This window comes from Oryctolagus cuniculus, chromosome 12 (genome assembly GCF_964237555.1).
Source record: "Oryctolagus cuniculus chromosome 12, mOryCun1.1, whole genome shotgun sequence".
NCBI classification, from domain to species: Eukaryota; Metazoa; Chordata; class Mammalia; order Lagomorpha; family Leporidae; genus Oryctolagus; species Oryctolagus cuniculus.
The window spans coordinates 59,663,026-59,680,804 of NC_091443.1; the positions used below are offsets into that span (position 1 = coordinate 59,663,026).

Below are 17,779 nucleotides of genomic sequence, written 5' to 3' on the forward strand. Positions count from 1 at the left end.
TTTGAGTCATTTACTTAATTATATTTTTTAAAGGAAACATAATTATATCTTACATGTTATAAACTGTTGAGAATCATTTGATATAAAGTACTTAAAAATAATACATAAGTGTTGAAAAAATATATTATGGCCTAGTAAAGTCACTTTACATGGCTGTGTCTATAATATGCACTTCTCTTTTGCAAGACATTCTATTGGGTGCTCTCAACATTTATCTAAAGATCCGCTGTTCCCTATTGCATCTTGGTCTGAATTTCCTGAAAACAATTACATGTTTTTTAAAGTCCACTCTTCAGTAAAGACAAAAGCTCAAATTAAGTCACATCTATTTAGATACCTAAAATTTGCTTTAAGAGTACAGAATAAGGCCAGCATTGTTGTGTAGCAGATTAAACAGTTGCCTGCAGTGCCAGCATCCCATATAGGTGCTGGTTCGAGTCCTGGCTGCTCCACTTCTGATCCAGCTTTCTGATAATTCTCTTGGGAAGGCTGTGGAGAATAGCCCAAGTGCTTGGGTCCCTGAACCCACATAGGAGACCTAAATGAAGCTCCTGGATTTGGACTGGCCCAACCCCTGCCTTTGCAGCCCTTTGGGGAGTGAACCAACAGAGCAGATAGAAGACCTTTCTTTGTCTCTCCCTCTCTGTCTCTGTGTAACTCTGACTTTCAAATAAATAAAATAGATCGAGAGAGAGAGAGAACATAGAAGTAGGTATATAGAACACTTAGGTAGAGCTTAATTTTAAATAGCTTTCTCTTTCATTTGTCGATTTCTTTATGAAATGCTTCGGCAATTTATCGAGTAGCAATTTTGCACAAAGCAAATCTGCAGTGATAACATAGAAATATTACTGCTTACAGGAAAGTTGCTAACCAGTTTCTTTAGTCTTCAAGTAAACCCTGTGTTCTTACAGAGGGTGATTTTGCACAACAAATAGACAAGTGTATCTGTCGCATTCAAGTTTCTCAGGGGAGAAGCAATTAAGAAAAAAAAAAATCTAAAACATCTTCTTAGGTGGGTCATCATGAAGAAGGTTAAGAAATGTCTAAGTCAGCCAAATTTAGGGTCACATGAAACTGAGCCTGAAATTTGAAACTTAAGAGTTTCAAACAAGCGGTCAACTTATCACCTTGAAGTGATCAAAAGATGAGTCTGATTCTTCCTCCTTGTAAGAGCGCTTGGATATCTAAAGACAATGCTGAGGAATTACAGCACGTCTTTTTGTATGCCAGGTGAAACATCGAGTTTTTAAGAATGTGGCATTGTCTTAAATTTTACCATGCTGTTCAATCTCTTGTCAACAGTTGACAAGTCAGATGCCAAGTGATTAGTAGAAAATATGAGTTCCCCCTCACTCCACGAAATGAGATGGAAAAACACAGGTGGATTGGAAAAATAATGGCAGGCTTTAACACAAGAGGCAAGAATTGAACAGGGTCTTGAACTTTTTGCCAAAAAGTAAGATGGAAAAAAAAAAAAATTCTGGATTAGGAAGATGGGGGTGGGGGAGGTGATCTGGGAGGAATTGTGTTCATGATCTTAACCAGGTGGTTAATAAATATCAACTGACACACATTTGGAGTGTAAGGGTTAATAGTATACAGTGAGTGTAAAGCTGCAAGTTTCCTGAGATGAGGTTCTGAAAAGTGAGAACACTCCTACTTGGAGGCATCTTCCCCTTGTCCAAACATGATACTTTTACACTTGATGACTGTAGTCTATTTCTTACATGGTTGTGTGCTAGTTACAGAGCAGAATTGAGTTGTCCCTAAAGGATTCCCTAATGTTAAAAGGTATATCTTATTCAAGTTGTCAAATGGGATCGAACTGACTTAGAGATCACTCTTGTGCCGTGGGAGAGCTCATGAAGCAGTGCCTGGAATTCCTGAGGAATTCTCCACTGTAAGGATAAGTAGGGCTGCTGTGGGCCACTGGTGATATGAAAATTGTTCAGGAAAGACACAGACTAGTAAACCCCGATAGAGATGTAGCTTGGGACCTTCATGACTCTGATGTCCAAAAGTCTTAAACCAGCAGTCACTGTGAACTAGGCTTTGCTTTGGCGTTCAGCCTCCGGAGCAACCACAGTAAGTCCTTCCCTTACTCATCCTTGGTTTTCTCCCCACTCCTGTCATGCAACTCACACCAGCCCTCACTGATTTCCCTATTATGGTTAACCCTATGTATAGGCTTGGATTAGGGCTCTCAACTCTATGTAGTCTTACTTTTGTTTTAGTGCAGATAAAACATGTTCTTTGCAATAGGCAGAACTTGCAAGGGGCTTGGCATCACAGATGATTCACCTGCATATTTGCTTCAGTACCTTCTAGCAGTAGCTGACTGCTTACCTGACCTTATACTAAGGAGAGTAGGAGCTATAAAAATGGATGTGATGTCAGTGATTTTTGAACAGTCTTTACTTGCTTGATTGCTGATGCTTGAAATGCCCCTAGCTTGGGTGGTGGGGCATCTATTACATGGTTACAGAGAAGACTTAAACTATACCTCCCTTCCTCTGAGTGACAGTGTGTTAACCTGATACACAAGAAAGTGGAAAGGACTTTTACCAAGTTCTTTTCTGAAAACAGTTTTGATAGTGGATTGTACACTAAGCGCCACAAAGCAGTGTGTGTATGGATCAGGGAGAAGGGGTAAGAGATAATCTAGTACTGCCAGATTCTTCCTGTTAAATATATTCATTTCTGGCTGTCTCTTCAAGGCTATGGCAATATATAGTTGATAAAAACAAGCCCCTGACTTCATATACATCTCATGAAGTCATTCTTTATTTGTCTTCTGGACAATAGAGAGTAATGTTGTGCTTATTGCTAACGCAGCCTAGGAAGGCAGAAGCCAGCCCACACCATCATCTAACACCAGCCAAACAGTGAAACAGTTTGTGTAACTGTCCAGGTCTCAAATAGATAAGTGCTTTATAGTGTGTTATTTCATTTCATCTTTAGAATAGTTCTGCAAAGTAAGCACCAGTGTTATTCTCTTTTACAGACAAGGGAACCGAGGGTCACAGATGTTAATTTGTTGAGATACCATGGCTAGTAGATGTCTGGCTGATTCTAGACTCTGCTGGCAGACACTATCCATTGTGCCTCTGTTGTTTGTTTGTTTGTTTTGTTTTGTTTTTTTAACAAATTATTTATTTTATCTAAAGGCAGAGAGAGAGAAAGAAAGAAATCCACCCCATAAGCTGGCTCATTCTCTAAGTGCCTATAACAGTCAGGGCTGGGCCAGACCAAAGCCAGGAGCCAAGAACTCAGTCAGGTTTCCCATATATGTGTCAGGGACCCAAGTACTTGAGCCATCACCTGCTGTCTCCCACGGTGCACATTAGCAGGAAGGCAGAATTAGAATCAGAGCTGGGACTCTAATACAGATACTCTGAAATGAGATGTTGGTATCCCAAGCATTGGCTTAACTGCTATGCCAAATGCTTACTCCCATACTGCCCCTTTTTGAAAGCATTATGCTACAATTTTCAAAGTTCCCCTATCTTTTAGAAAACAGTTTTCTTCTTTTAAAGAAAATGTAAATAAAATTGTAGCCTTATTACATGACTTCTAAGCCTAGATCATAAATAACTTTAAGCTTCTGCCTACTTCTTTGGGATGCTTATTCTTGGAACCTGTCCACCATTTCAAGGAGAAGTCTAAAAACAGACCTTAGGGAGACCCACCAGGTGAGAAGCCAGAGTTCAGACTGGGCCAAACATGGAAGTGAGTTACCATAAAAGTGAGTCCTCGAGCACCCGGATAGTCCACCCTAGTAGAGGCCACATGGAAACAGGCTGTTGCCACCGAGCCTAGCCCAGCTGCCCGGTGATGAGCATGCTGAGAAACAGTGGCTTAATGCACACCTCCAAAAATAAGTAGCAGGGTGAACATTATATTTCAGACTCAACAGGTAAACTGATTTTCACAGAGAAACAAGTTGTATTGTTTTCCATTAGCATAGAACTTTAGCCTAGGATGCACTGGCAGCCTTTGGAGGAATCAGGATAATTTTTTATTTTCAAGCCATCAATGGTCATGGTTCCTTCACCCTGGCCCAGTCAGTGTCTTGGAACAGAGAGACCTTAAGAGGAGGGTTAAGAATCTACCTACCTTTATTTTTTGGGACTCCCAACTTCTTGGAAGGGACCTTTTCTATTTGTATTTTTAAAACTGTATCTTGGAGCCGGGCTGTGCCATAGCAGGTAAAGTCAGCCATCTGCAGCACCAGAATCCCATACAGACACCAATTTGAGTCTGGCTGCTCCACTTCTGATTTAGCTCCCTGCTAATGTGCCTGGAAAGCAACAGAAGATGGCCAAAGTGCTTGGACCCCTGCTTCCATGTGGGAGAGATCCAGAGGAGGAACCTGGCTCCTGGCTTCAGCCTGGCCAAGCCTCAGCTGTTGCAGCCATTTGAGGAGTGAACTAGCAGATGGAAGACCTCTTTTTCTGTCTCTCTTTAACTCTGCCTTTCAAATAAATGAAATAAATAAATTAAAAAAAAAAAAAACCTAGAAACAGGTTTTTACCTGAGCTTCTTTAAAAGGTTTTCAAAAATTTCTACAGAATGAGCAGAGTGAGTGTTTGTTGGTGGGCCATATTTCTGTGACAAAAGACATAAAAGTGATCAACAGTTGTTTAAAAATCTTTTTAAATACATAGTGAAATATAAGCAAAAATAAATTAAATCTTCAGGGGCCAGAAGTTGAAAGAGAATATATATCCAGAGTGGTAAATAGGGATGGTTAGATTTATATGTAGATGTGAGGGGACTTACAGCTTCCTCGAAGGACATTTGTACAATCAGGAGCTGTATGAGTCTCTGTATAGAGTTTAAACCGTGTGTGGGGGGCGGGGGGAAGCTAGGGAAACTGCACTTGCATGGAGACAATGTCAAGGAAGCTTGCTCACTCTTTATGGCCTTGTGTTGAATATTAAGAGGGAAAAGAGAAATTAGAAACAAGTCAGCACCATTTGTGGATTTGGGTCCAAATTTACACTCTTGTTTACTGCAGGAAGCCCAAGCTAAGAAATTAACAATAAAACTGGTATCTGCAAAAGTAAACATGAAACCGCTTTGTCATGGTTCCTTCCACAATGCAGGTCAGACTATTCTTGCTGGAAATAAGTTCACAGTAAAAATTTATAAATCAAGCAAAAGAACTGACTACCACAGGAAAGATAGACAGAGAAATAGGGCAGTGATGGAATGGAGATGAGAAAATGAAGACATTGTAAATTAAATTATGAGACAGAATATATCTACATATATATACACACACACACTATAAAACAAGTCTAAAAATAATACATGCATATTAGTTTATTAAACAAATTCAAAGACAAGCTGAATAGAAGAAAGAATAGGTGGACAAAGAGCAGATAGATTTTTTTAAAAAATGAAAATTAGACATGAAGTATTAGTCATTGAAGTTAAGAGCTCACTAGATGAGTAAAAGGCAGCATTCCCATAGTATTCGTAGGGAACTGGATCGAAGACTCCACTTCCATACAAAAATCCACAGATGTTCAAGTCAAATGAATGGCATATTATTTGCATATAATGTAAGGCCTTGCTCCTGTATACTTTAAATCATCTCTAGATTACCTATAATACCTAATACTATGTAAATGCTATGTAAATTGTTTTATTTAAGGAATAGAGACAAGAAGAAAAGTCAGATGCAGTGTTTTGAAAATATTTTTGATTTGTTACTGCTTGAATTCATGCATGTGGAACCCCTAGATACAGAGGGCCACCTGTATTAAATTATACAAAAAGATGAGATGAAAATTAGATTGGGGCCAGCACTGTGGTACAGTGAGTTAATGCCCTCGCCTGAAACGCCAGCATCCTATATAGGCACCGATTTGAGACCTGGCTGTTCCACTTCCCATCCAGCTCTCTGCTATGGCCTGGGAAAGCAGTACAAGATGGCCCAAGTCCTTGGGTCCCTGTACCCACGTGGGAGACCTGGAAAAAGCTCCTGGCTCCTGGCTTTGGATCAGCGCAGCTCCGGCCATTGTGGCAATCTAGGGAGTGAACCAGCGAATGGAAGACCTCTCTCTCTCTCTCTCTCTCTCTCTCTCTCTCTTTCTGCCTCTCAACTCTCTATGTAACTCTTTCAAATAAATAAATAAATCTTTAAAAAAAATTAGATTGAAAGAATTAGATTAGAACAATGATGAGTTAATTCTAGGATAAATCTAAGGAAAACACTTTTCTTATAGCACAGGATGAAAAAATGAGAAATATGAACACTTTATCAGAGAAGGAGACTTAGAGGATAGAAAAAAACTAACAGGTGTCTACCATAAGAATTCCAGAGGAGAGAATGGAGGCCTAAGCCATAATAACTCAGAATTATTCAGATTAGACTCAAGTCTTATCATTTGGTTCATGAAACATAGTTAATACTAAGCAGGTTAAGTAAAAATAGGTATGCCTAGGTTGAACGAAACCATTGACTATCAAAAAGAAAATGACAAAATCATTGAATATAAAAGAATATTCTAAAAATAACTGGAGATAGATAAACAAAGTACATATGTAGGGATTATTGTTAGACTGATAGTAGAGTTCTCATTAGGAGTAGTAGATACCAATACAGTAGAATCCTATCTTGAAAGAGTTGAATTGGGCCGGTGCCGCGGCTCACTAGGCTAATCCTCTGCCTTGCGGTGCCGGCACACCGGGTTCTAGTCCCGGTCGGGGCACCGGATTCTGTCCCGGTTGCCCCTCTTCCAGGCCAGCTCTCTGCTGTGACCCGGGAGTGCAGTGGAGGATGGCCCATGTCCTTGGGCCCTGCACCCCATGGGAGACCAGGATAAGTACCTGGCTCCTGCCATCGGCAGCGCAGTGCGCCGGCTGCGGCAGCCTTTGGAGGGTGAACCAATGGCAAAGGAAGACCTTTCTCTCTGTCTCTCTCTCTCACTGTCCACTCTGCCTGTCCGGAAAAAAAAAAAAAAAAAAAGGAGTTGAATTAAAATAACCACTAGCCAGTAATTGTATACTCAGCTATCCTACCATTCAAGAATGATAACTAAGTAAAGATATTTCCAGACAAGTTAAGACAATGAGGTTTGACTACACAGTTGTCCCAACTGAAAGCACTAATAAATGGGATACTTCAGCAACAAGAATATTACACCCAAAAGTGGAGAGTAGCATTTATGAAGCACTGCTGAAAAAGGAGATTAGCAAACAGATGGATAAATCAAAGAATTGAATATTTTAAGAAGTGGAAAGCAATGATTAGGGTTCTACAGAGAACCAGAACTAACAAGATACATATAAAACTGAGGGGAATTTATTACAAGGAATTGGCTTTTTTTTTTTTTTTTTTTTTTTTTGACAGGCAGAGTAGGTAGTGAGAGAGAGCGAGCGAGAAAGGTCTTCCTTTTGCCGTTGGTTCACCCTCCAATGGCCGCTGCGGCTGCCGCGCTGTGGCCAGCACACCGTGCTGATCCGATGGCAGAAGCCAGGTGCTTCTCCTGGTCTCCCATGGGGTGCAGGGCCAAGGACTTGGGCCATCCTCCACTGCCTTCCCGGGCCACAGCAGAGAGCTGGCCTGGAAGAGGGGCAACCGGGACAGAATCCGGTGCCCCGACCGGGACTAGAACCCGTTGTTCCAGCGCCGCAAGGTGGAGGATTAACCTATTGAGCCACGGCGCCAGCCAGGAATTGGCTTTTGCAACATGAAAGTTAGTGAGTCTCTAGATCTGCAGTTGGAATTTGGGGAGCCAGGAGAGCCCATGGTGTGGTCCTAGTCCCAGGCTGAAGGCCACTAAGCTTGAGACCCAGGAAAAGCAAGTGTTTGAGTTAGACTCCAAAGGCAGGGTGGGATAAACAGATGCCCCAGCTGAAAAGCAGGAATTCTCGTTAAGCTTTTTAGTTCCAGTCTGAACTGGACTGTGAGGACTGCTCACATTAAGGAGGACAGTATGTTGGTTTTTTTTTTGTTGTTGTTGTTCAGTCTGCCAATTCAAATGTTAATGTCATCCAGAAACACTGTTACAGACACTCCCAAAGAAATGTTAGACTGCTGTCTAGCCATCTTTGTTCTGTTCAGATTGTCACAAAATTAATGTGTGTTTACAAACAGAAGAACTGGGATGGCCTGGAGGTCAGTGGGGAGAGGGTGACTCCTGATTGTAGGGAGTGTGTTCTGAATTCCTTATCTGCAGAATGATGAAGCAGGTACAGAAAGAGATGAGATATTCAGTTTAAATTTTTCTTTCAAAGGACTACAAAAGCACTAGATGTAGAGACAGGCATTTGACTGAGTGTTGAAGAAGCCACTATGGATTCCTGTGTCCCACATTGGACTGCCTTGCTTCTATACCTGGTCCTACTCTTGATTCCACTTTCTTGCTAATTTAGACCCTGGGAAACAACGACTGTGATTTCTTAAGGATGTGGGTTGCTGCCACCATTGTGAAAGACCTGGATTGAGTCCTGTCTTTTGCCATCCTCAGCCATTGCAGACTTTGGGGAGTGAACCAATGGATGGAAGCGCTCACTCTTACTATCTTTCTCTTTGCCTCCCTAAATAAATAAATAGGAGTCAGTGTTATAGTGTAGCAGGTAAAGTCACCGCCTGCAATGCCAGCCTCCCATATGGTTGCCAGTTTGAGTCCTGATTGGTCTACTTCCAATTTAGCTCCTGGCTTCAGACTTACTCAGCTCTGGCCATTGCAGCCATTTGGAGAGTGAACCAGTGGATGGAAGATATCTCTCCCTCTCTCTTGCTTTGTAACTCTGCCTTTCAGATAATTTTTTAAAATATGGTAAAAGATTTAAATAAATTATAACAATAGCTAGTAAAAGAATAATTTAGTAAACTTGAAGTAGAAAATGGGGAATTAATGATGAGAAAGGATAAATTAAATGAAATTGGAAAAAATGGTGCGGTAGAGCCAAAATCCTATTTCTTGAAAATACTGGTAAAGTAAGTCAACCTCTAGCAAGACTAATAAATGAAAAAAGAACGTTTGCAAAAATTAATAATATCCTATCTAAATTTACTACGGCTTCCTAAGTTAAGTTGGGGTGGTAGATGCATGGATATTTGTTATGAGCAGGTCTCCAAAGATCATGGAAAATGTACATTATCTTTTAATCCCATTTTTCCATGAACCTTTTGAAGTTTCCTAATATTATGTTCATGAGTCCTTTTTTTTTTTTTTTTAAGATTTATTTATTTATTTGAAAGTCAGAGTTACGCAGAGAGAGGAGAGGCAGAGAGAGAGAAGTCTTCCATCCTATGGTTCACTCCCCAACTGGTCGCAATGGCCGGAGCTGCGCCGATCCAAAGCCAGGAGCCAGAAGCCTCCTCTGGATCTCCCACATGGGTACAGGGGCCCAAGCGCTTGGGCCATGTTCTACTGCTTTCCCAGGCCATAGCAGAGAGCCGGATCGGAAGTGGAGCAGCCGGGTATCGAACTGGTGCCCATATGGGATGGGGGCGCTTCAAGCCAGGGCGTTAACCTGCTGCACCACAGCACCGGCCCTAAATCTTTTTTTTTTTTTTTTTTAGATTTATTTGTTTATTTATTTGAAAGGCAGAGTTAGAGATAGGCAGAGGCAGAGAGAGAGATTTCCATCTGCTGGTTCTTTATATTCAAAATATTTCACAATGAGTAGAAGACAATCTTAGCCATTATGCCTTTTCCCAGGCATTGCCTATTGCCTGTCTTTAATGTGCTTTCACAGATACCACTTCTCTCTTGTGGATTTAACTTCAAGTGACTCATGCATTCCTGCTTAAAACATGCTTGGTAGAAATTCAAATCCCATCCGTTGGAGCAGTAGCTGAGGCAAACTGTGAAATCAACAGAATTCATGCCTCCAGAATGGTTAGGAAGAACAGGACTCCTGTCCATGTGTAATCCGAAAAGCTGGATGCAAACTGGCCAGAAGTGGCCTAGGAACACATTTTCAATGTGTGAAAGGCTCAGGCTTTCCTAGGGTCCTCTGTCCAGGCACCCCAGCATTGTCCAGGTGCCTTTACTTTTCTGGCTTATTTGACTATTGTTGACTATTGGTGTCTGTCTGTCTCTCTCTCTCTCTCTCTCTTTATGGATTTATTTATTTGAAAGGCAGATTTAGAGAGAAGGTGAGTCAGAGAGATCTTCCATCTGCTGGTTCACTCCCCAAATGGCCACAACGGCTGGGGCTGGGCCAGGCCAAACCGAGAAGCCAGGAGCTTCTTCCAAGTCTCCCATGTGGATGCAGGGGCCCAAGAACTTGGGCCATCTTTGCTGCTATCCCAGGTACACTAGCAGGTAGCTGGATTGGAAATGGAGCAGATGAGACTCCAAACGGCACCCGTATGGGATGCTTGTACTGCAGGCGGCTGCTACACCACAGTGCCAACCTCACCCATCATCATTTTGAGATGGCCCAAGCTTCGGAAAATGTGCATAAAAGTAAGTGTGCACTCTGATTTGTTCCAACACAGTGGCAGACTTTTGTGAAGTCTTAGTGGCAACAGCCACATGTGGACAGCAGGTATGTGCTGGGTCTGGAGCTGATACTTTATAATCCTATTGGAGCTTTCTCTCCTTCCCTAAAAAAATGCCAAGTTGCAAGCAGAGAGTAACCATTTTGCTACACTTAAATTGAATATGGACTGAGTGTGTAGCTTTTTTGTACCATTCAACATATTCAAACTATTTTCAGACAAGTTTTTTGGCTCTGATTATTGATCCTGATGAGCACACTATTCTAAAATGTATACTATGAGGTCTGGTACTGTGATATAGTGGGCTACATAGCATCCCATATGGACACCGGTTCATGTCCCAGCTGCTTCTCTTCCAGTCCAGCTCACTGCTATGGCCTGGGAAAGCAATGGAAGATCTTCCAAGTGTTTGGGCCCCTGCATCCACATGGGAGACCCAGAAGAAACTCCTGGCCCCCAGCCTCGGATCAGCCCAGCTCTGGCCATTGTAGCCATTCGGGGAGTGAACCAGTGGATGAAAGACTCCTCTCTGTCTCTCCCTCTCTCTGTCTGTAACTCTGCCTCTCAAATAAATAAAATAAAAAATAAAATGTATGCTGTGGGGAAAGTTGTTCCATCAGTTTCTTATTTTAATACTTACCCCCACCACCACCTTAAAAAAAATTGCCAGCTCTTTTTTTGTCTTGGATTCTTATTGTCTGTCTTCTCTGGGGAAAAAAAAAAAAAAAACCTTTGTTTTATTAATTTATCAATGAGTTTGCGTATAGTCTGGTATGAGGTCAGTAATTTTCTGTAGAAGAGCACTTGTGGTCATATTCTGGGGCCACTTCTATGTTTTCATAATCTTTCCTCATGTGAGAGAGTCGGCCGTGTAACGCCGTGGCCATGATCAGGTACATGTGGAGAGGGTGCTGCCCTTTCCTTGATTCTCTGCTAGTGTCATGGCAACGTAAAAGAATGGAGGTGCCCTGTCTGGGGACTGAGCAGCAGACCAGAGAACGTACTCTCAGACCAGGTGACTAAATGTGTCAGTGACTGCTTTGGTTTCTTTCACTGGCCAGGCCTTATAATCAAGTTGAGAAAACGAAATGAGTTTCCTAGGTACATTATTGCCCATCTGGTGCTGTTGCTACCATGAGTTTCTTTTACCAGAGGACAGTTTGCTGCTGCACATTCCTAATAGTTGTACCAGTTATCCATGGTGCTTTCAGATAAAATTGAATCCAACCTCGGCTTCTGTGAAGCAGATGCCTCAGTCTGATTGTGTTCTTAATCATTACTTAACCCTGATGGAATCGCTACTGTGGCTGTTCTCTAAAGTAGCGTTTCAGGTAGTCCACATAATACCATCACTTTCTGCAGACGAAGACATTACACTTGAAAGGCTGCATAACTTGCCCAGGTTGCAGAGCCAGTGGGGGAAATGGGACCCAAGAGGGCAGCTCCAGCGATACTCTTAGAATGTCTCTTGGTCTCTCACATCTCTCCATGTGCAGTGAAACACAAGTTTACAAGTGGCTCTTAAGTACCTAAATGTTGCTGTGAGCATGCAGTTAGGTGACTAACAACAGACCATACTTGTGCTTCATTTCTGGTTTGTGGACTCAATACTATGCCTGTGTGACTAAGATGTAATCTCCCCATTGCATTCCACGGTTTTTACTAACATTTATCGTATTTGTCTGTGTTCCTATGGTACTGAACTTCGGAACATAACAATAATGTAAAAAACTTAGACCACTTACCATCTCAGAATTTGAATAATGTAGATCTGTGGTCTGTGTTCATTTTATTAACTAAGTAGTTATTCAGTATGCAGAGGAACAGACCCTGAACCATGTTGCTAGATTTTTGATACTGATTCCACTAGAGGACCCAAAAGAATTGATTCCTAGGAAACCCCTGTATGATACCCATCTGGAAGCTTGCATTCCTGCCATGCATCAAGAGGAATTCTGGCCACCTTGGCTGCCACGTGCCTACAGTGAGCAGCTGGGGTCTCCTACCTGCTACTCAAAGGATGTCCTGCGATAAAATTTCCTGTATTAGATGCCCCCTTAACACTTCCCTTCTTCCATCACAGTTCTCTGTGAATTTGGCTTGATTTGTAAGTGAATGATGCATATTTTGGGTGAAAAATTCTTATCTGTGTACCCACACCCACACAAGTGTTTTGTTATTTAAAATTCAATTGTCATTCATTTTTACCTACCTTCCTTATCTGTTGAATGGACATTTTTTGACAATTGATGAGAAATATTTTGGAAAGGTCTAGAATACAGTGATGCTTTATTGGGTTAAAAGTTATTTTTATCGACTTCTTTGAAGTATTTTGTTTGCTCTACTTAAGCTCCCTGTGTACATATTCTTGGTTATAAAATACCTACCTTCAAGAGGTAAGTGTTTTCTCATCATTTTTGTTGCTTTTTTTTTTCCAATGCTAATTTATCTGCACAGACACATATGTTTCAGGACTACACTTGTTAATTTACCTTAAAAAACTGATGTCATCATCAAATCTGGCAATGTGGCTTATATACTTTGCAAAACGGTCTAATTTAAAGCTTCCCTTAGATGAAAAAAGTGTAAAAAATATTACTAAGTTAACATTTTCATTTTCATGGTTTGTGTATATGTAGGTATATGTCACTTTTCATGCTGCATTAAAAGTGTGTTGGCTCTCCGCTAATAGTTCATCTCTTTTCTTCTGCAGCCTCGAAGTCTGTTATAAATAGTATGCTACGGGACCCTTCTCAGATTCCAGATGGAGTTCTAGCAAATCAGGTCTATCAGGTATTAATCACAGCTGTCTATTTTCAGTGGCAATGCTGTTATCTGCCTAGCAGAGTAAAGGATTTTAAACCTCATTTAATTACTGTCATCATAAACTATCACTGAGGTCAGGGTGCGCCATAAATGGCAATGCAATATTTGTGAGAAGAGCATTTCACTTTTTAATAGCTTGCTTTTATAGTGAATAAAAAGCATGCAATTTTTGTTTTCTGTGATTAAATCTGAACAGCCTTTTAATAGCTTTCTTTTTTGGGGGGTATGGGGAGAAAAGTAATTACTGCTTTTAGGATATTGTTTACCATAATAGTTCCTGCAGTTGCCCCACCCTAGCCCCCTTCTCTTATTTGTCTGCAGTGCACTGTGAACGACTGCTGTTATGGACCACTGGTGGACTGCATCAAACAGTATCCTTTCCCATAAAATTTTAGGTGCACAATTGACGAGCTTAGACTCAGTGGAGGAGATGTGTCTAGCTTAACCTGACATAAAGTTCTGCTTCACAAAACACATTTCATACTCTTCTATTTTACATTCAATCAACTGGAGGGTCACTGCAGACCATTCTTTCCCAGAGCTTAGGAAAAATCAGATTGGCCACAGGAAGATGTCAGTTCAGCAGTTGCGCGTTTCACCTGCTTCTTGCAAACTGCTTGGTTCTCAGTGAGTTTAAAGATACAGAGTCATTAGGCAGATAACATACCACCTTGGAATGTATCTAACCATTCCTATGATCATTTTAAAAATATAGTAAAGTTCCATTTAAAATGAGCCAAATTCAGTTGAGTTCACTGGAGTAAAATTTGAAACCTGGGTTAAAGGGCGACGTAATTAAAATGCTGCCAGAGACCATCACATTTTAAAGGGCAGTAGATTCTTAATGGTTAAATGCTGATTATAATCTGAACTATCATTTGGGTCCCTAAAAATGTATTTAGAGAAACTAACCTAACTTTTTCCTCTGGACTGAATTTAAGGTTAGAACAGATGTTCAGTCATTCTTCAGTGAAAGCATGGAGATCACTAGACAGATAATGGTTACTTGTTAAAACAAGATTGGGGGGACAGTAACTATTTCAAGACATAGGATATTATTCATCAATAAATTTAATAATGTTGGCAACAGTAACAGTTTTTATCATCCTTGACTAAAATATTATTTAAGTGACAAATAATTTGTAATTTTTATGAAAATAATTTCTAGCGGAGCTCATGAGTCTGAAACCTCTTAATAATAAAAACATACTGTTCCTTGCATAGGTTCTATTAGCGTAAATGGCACTGTGACCAGTTGTGACTCATTGATTGCCATTCAGGGAGATTTTTGTTGAGAGCCCTTGCAAGTCAAATATGTTGGTGTACCTGTGTGCGCATGCACGTGCATGTATGTGTGTGCTTATGTTCCACTTTATTCCTTGTTTCACAAAGGCTTTGAGTCAGTGAAATTTTCGGTAAATAAAACCACTCACTTTCACAGATAAAAGCTAATCTTTGAAAAATAATCATGTAAGAGAGCCCTCTTGCAAGATTATCCAGTGCCCAAGATTATTACTTTAATAACAAGTGCAATATTGTCACGAGTTTGCTGTTTTGTTAAACCCAGATGAAACTGCGCTTCTATTTTCAGTATAAAATTAATGATGGTGTTAGAAGTTGTAGGAGTGCCAACCTCATGTTGCTACAGTGATAAAGTTCAGCACACTCATATAACAACTAACACCATCTCAGAGTATCTGGGGCTGAATTACATGTTAATTTTAAAGCACATAAAATAGTTAAAAATCAATTTAAAGTTAAGGTTTTAAAAGCATAATGTCTTTTGAAGGATTGCATATTGATTTTAAATATAACTATCTAATTATATATGCATGGACTAAAGTATGAAGTCAACTGCTTTGTAAATGCCAGGAGGCGATTTTTCAGTAATAGTTGAGATGCTTACGGGAAACCAGATTGCTGTATTGCTGGCGAAGAAAATGGCTTGTGAGGTTATTTACAAGTTTTGCCCCATGGTCACTGCCATTTATCAATAATAGGTATTATTATAGACAAAGTCTAAGTGTTTCTGCTTATAGAGCATTATAAATTCTGTTTGGAGTATTTTCCTTACATTGTTGCCATCTTTTCCTTGACTTTTTTGGCTGTGTTATTGCCAGTAGAATTTAATGAAGTACATGATTTCAATTGATAAAGATAATGATGTATGTCTGTGAATTGCCTTCACTACTAGATTATAAGATTTTTTGCAGTTCTATTCTGCATATTGCCAGTTAAATTATAGTTTTTGCAAGCTTTATTTTCTGGACCTCACATTTTATATATGTTTACATCAAGCAAAGCATAATCAAGAAGTGTATCTTTCCAAAATTTTAAACTGGTGATTGCTTTTGCCATGCAAAATCAAATAGGCTGGAAAGAGTATAGGGAAACTGACTTTATCTTTGCATTGAAGTAGTAGCAGTTTCATATAATGTAAATACACTTGCATGGATGTTTCCTAGACTGATCAACAGAAATTATTTGATTTCACAGTAAATAAAAATGATTGGCTTTCCGTGGGAGTGAAAATGTTGCTTGTGTGTTGTTCTAACATTGCTTGCTCTTAGTAAATCACATTATTTTGTAAGAAAGAAAGCACACAGTTAATGAAAAGAATAGCACAAAACCCTTTTACTCTGTTATGAAAACATTACCTGTTGGTTGATAAGTAGAATAAAGTAAATTGTTTATTTACTAAAAGCATAGGAGCAAAGAGTATCTGTTGTTATTGTACTTTCTCTTTCCTTTGGTGTCTGCTCTGTTTCTTCCTATGTAGTCCTGCCTACTCACACCTTTTGCTCCACAGCTCATACTCAATAGGAAAAATGTGAGAAATCAGCCACCTCAGCTTAGTAAAGCTTTGACTCCAGGACACAGCTATTAGACAAAGGTCTAAACGGAGGAGCAAGGAATGGTAATGATGCAGGAAGCTTCAAATGCTGTGGGTTTCATTTCTGTACCATCAGTAACCTCAGTTTCATGATTCAACATTTTAGATGTAAATAATTTACAACGATAAAAGTGAGAGCACATTTATGTGGAATAGAAGTAAATAATTTAGTTCTAAAATGTGGGATGCCCCTAACAATGAGAGACCATTGGGAGGTATTCATCAGATGTGTTCAGTGGACTCTGAAAATGTGAGAAATTCTATGATTTAAAAGTTTTTTCCTTTTTTTTTTTTTTGGTTTCCAATTAGAAATTCAGTAAGCACAGATATGTGCAGTGGAGGGGAGATAAAAACAGGAGGAATGCAAAGACTGCAGGAGTAACTTAGGGCTTGACTTGTTAGTGGATGTAAATGACCACATCTCTTGAAATAAAAAAAATAATAAACCAAAAAAAAATTTAAATAGTATTCACCAGTTTAAATGTATATGTTGATGAAGGGATGAAGGTCAAGATAATTCTGTAGGATTTTTTTTTTTTTTTTTTTTTTTTTTTTACAAATGATATCAATTTTGTTTGGTTTAACCTGAACTCTTGCAATCCTGCAGAGCATCAGTCTCTGGTAAGCCAAGGAATGATGTAACCATGTTGATGTTATCAGTGGAATGGAGAATGAAGATAATGATTCAGATCATAATTATTCTGTTCAACTGAAGTACCAGAATAGGAGAACACCCCTTTTCAGATTTTATGAAATCTCCTCCCTTTGGAAAATAGGCCAGACTTGCTAGTCCCATTCTTGATTTCATTGTTAGCCAGCCAAGGGACCTGCAGCAAGTTCCTCAGCCTCCCTGCACCTCGCTTTCCTTGACTATAATGGGATTGATGATAGTGTCTACTCACGTGGCCATTGTGAAGGTTAAGTAAAACATTATCTCAAAGTGCTCAGCACAAAGAATTTGTTCTTGGTATTTGAGAAAAATTAGCTATTATCAGTTATCATTAAATAATGTTAATACCTTTTAAGAAGCTGTATGGCAATCATAAACATAGGATTTGCAGAGATCTCATCTGCACTGTCTGCTTTGCCGCCATGAATTGGCCTTGTGCTGGTTTCTAAGTTTCAGTTTCCTCATCTATAAAATACAGTTTATAATGACTGTAAGGATGAAATAATATACATAAGTTGTATAATACAGTGTCTTCCACATAGTAAGCAGTGCAGATATTTATGTATTCCTTTGTGTATCTGTTTGCACATATATGTTATGTGTATACATGCACACCCATGATAAAAAGACTTGAAGCAACTTCTGTACCCATGCCCTAATCCGCAGTCCTCTACAAGCTATCTATCATTGCATACATTCTCAAAAATTAGATTGTCTGGCTTCCCAAATCAGAGTGTCATCAGTAGTAGATTGGAAGTGAAACCAAGGAGCCACCGGATGCTGGCTCCATGCTAAGTTTCTAAGGTTGGAGACTCATAGGGGGCAAAGGCTGGTTGGCATTCTTTGCTGCCCCTTGTAAGTGCTTAGTTAACATGTACTTGATTGAATTGAGTAACATGCAAAACAGCTCTGCTTC

The 17,779-nt window shown here is 39.9% G+C and overlaps 1 protein-coding gene across 6 annotated transcripts in view; it reads left to right on the forward strand.

Annotated features, from left to right (window-relative positions):
• CDIN1 (CDAN1 interacting nuclease 1) overlaps window positions 1–17,779 on the forward strand; it is a 241,380-nt gene that overhangs the window by 95,922 nt on the left and 127,679 nt on the right. For all 6 annotated transcript variants that reach the window (XM_051822094.2, XM_070053348.1, XM_070053346.1 and 3 more), the window contains 2 exons: window positions 13,188–13,267; window positions 13,622–13,671. In XM_051822094.2, coding sequence (XP_051678054.1) covers window positions 13,188–13,267; window positions 13,622–13,671 — 130 coding nt within the window. The remainder of the gene's footprint in view (window positions 1–13,187; window positions 13,268–13,621; window positions 13,672–17,779) is intronic.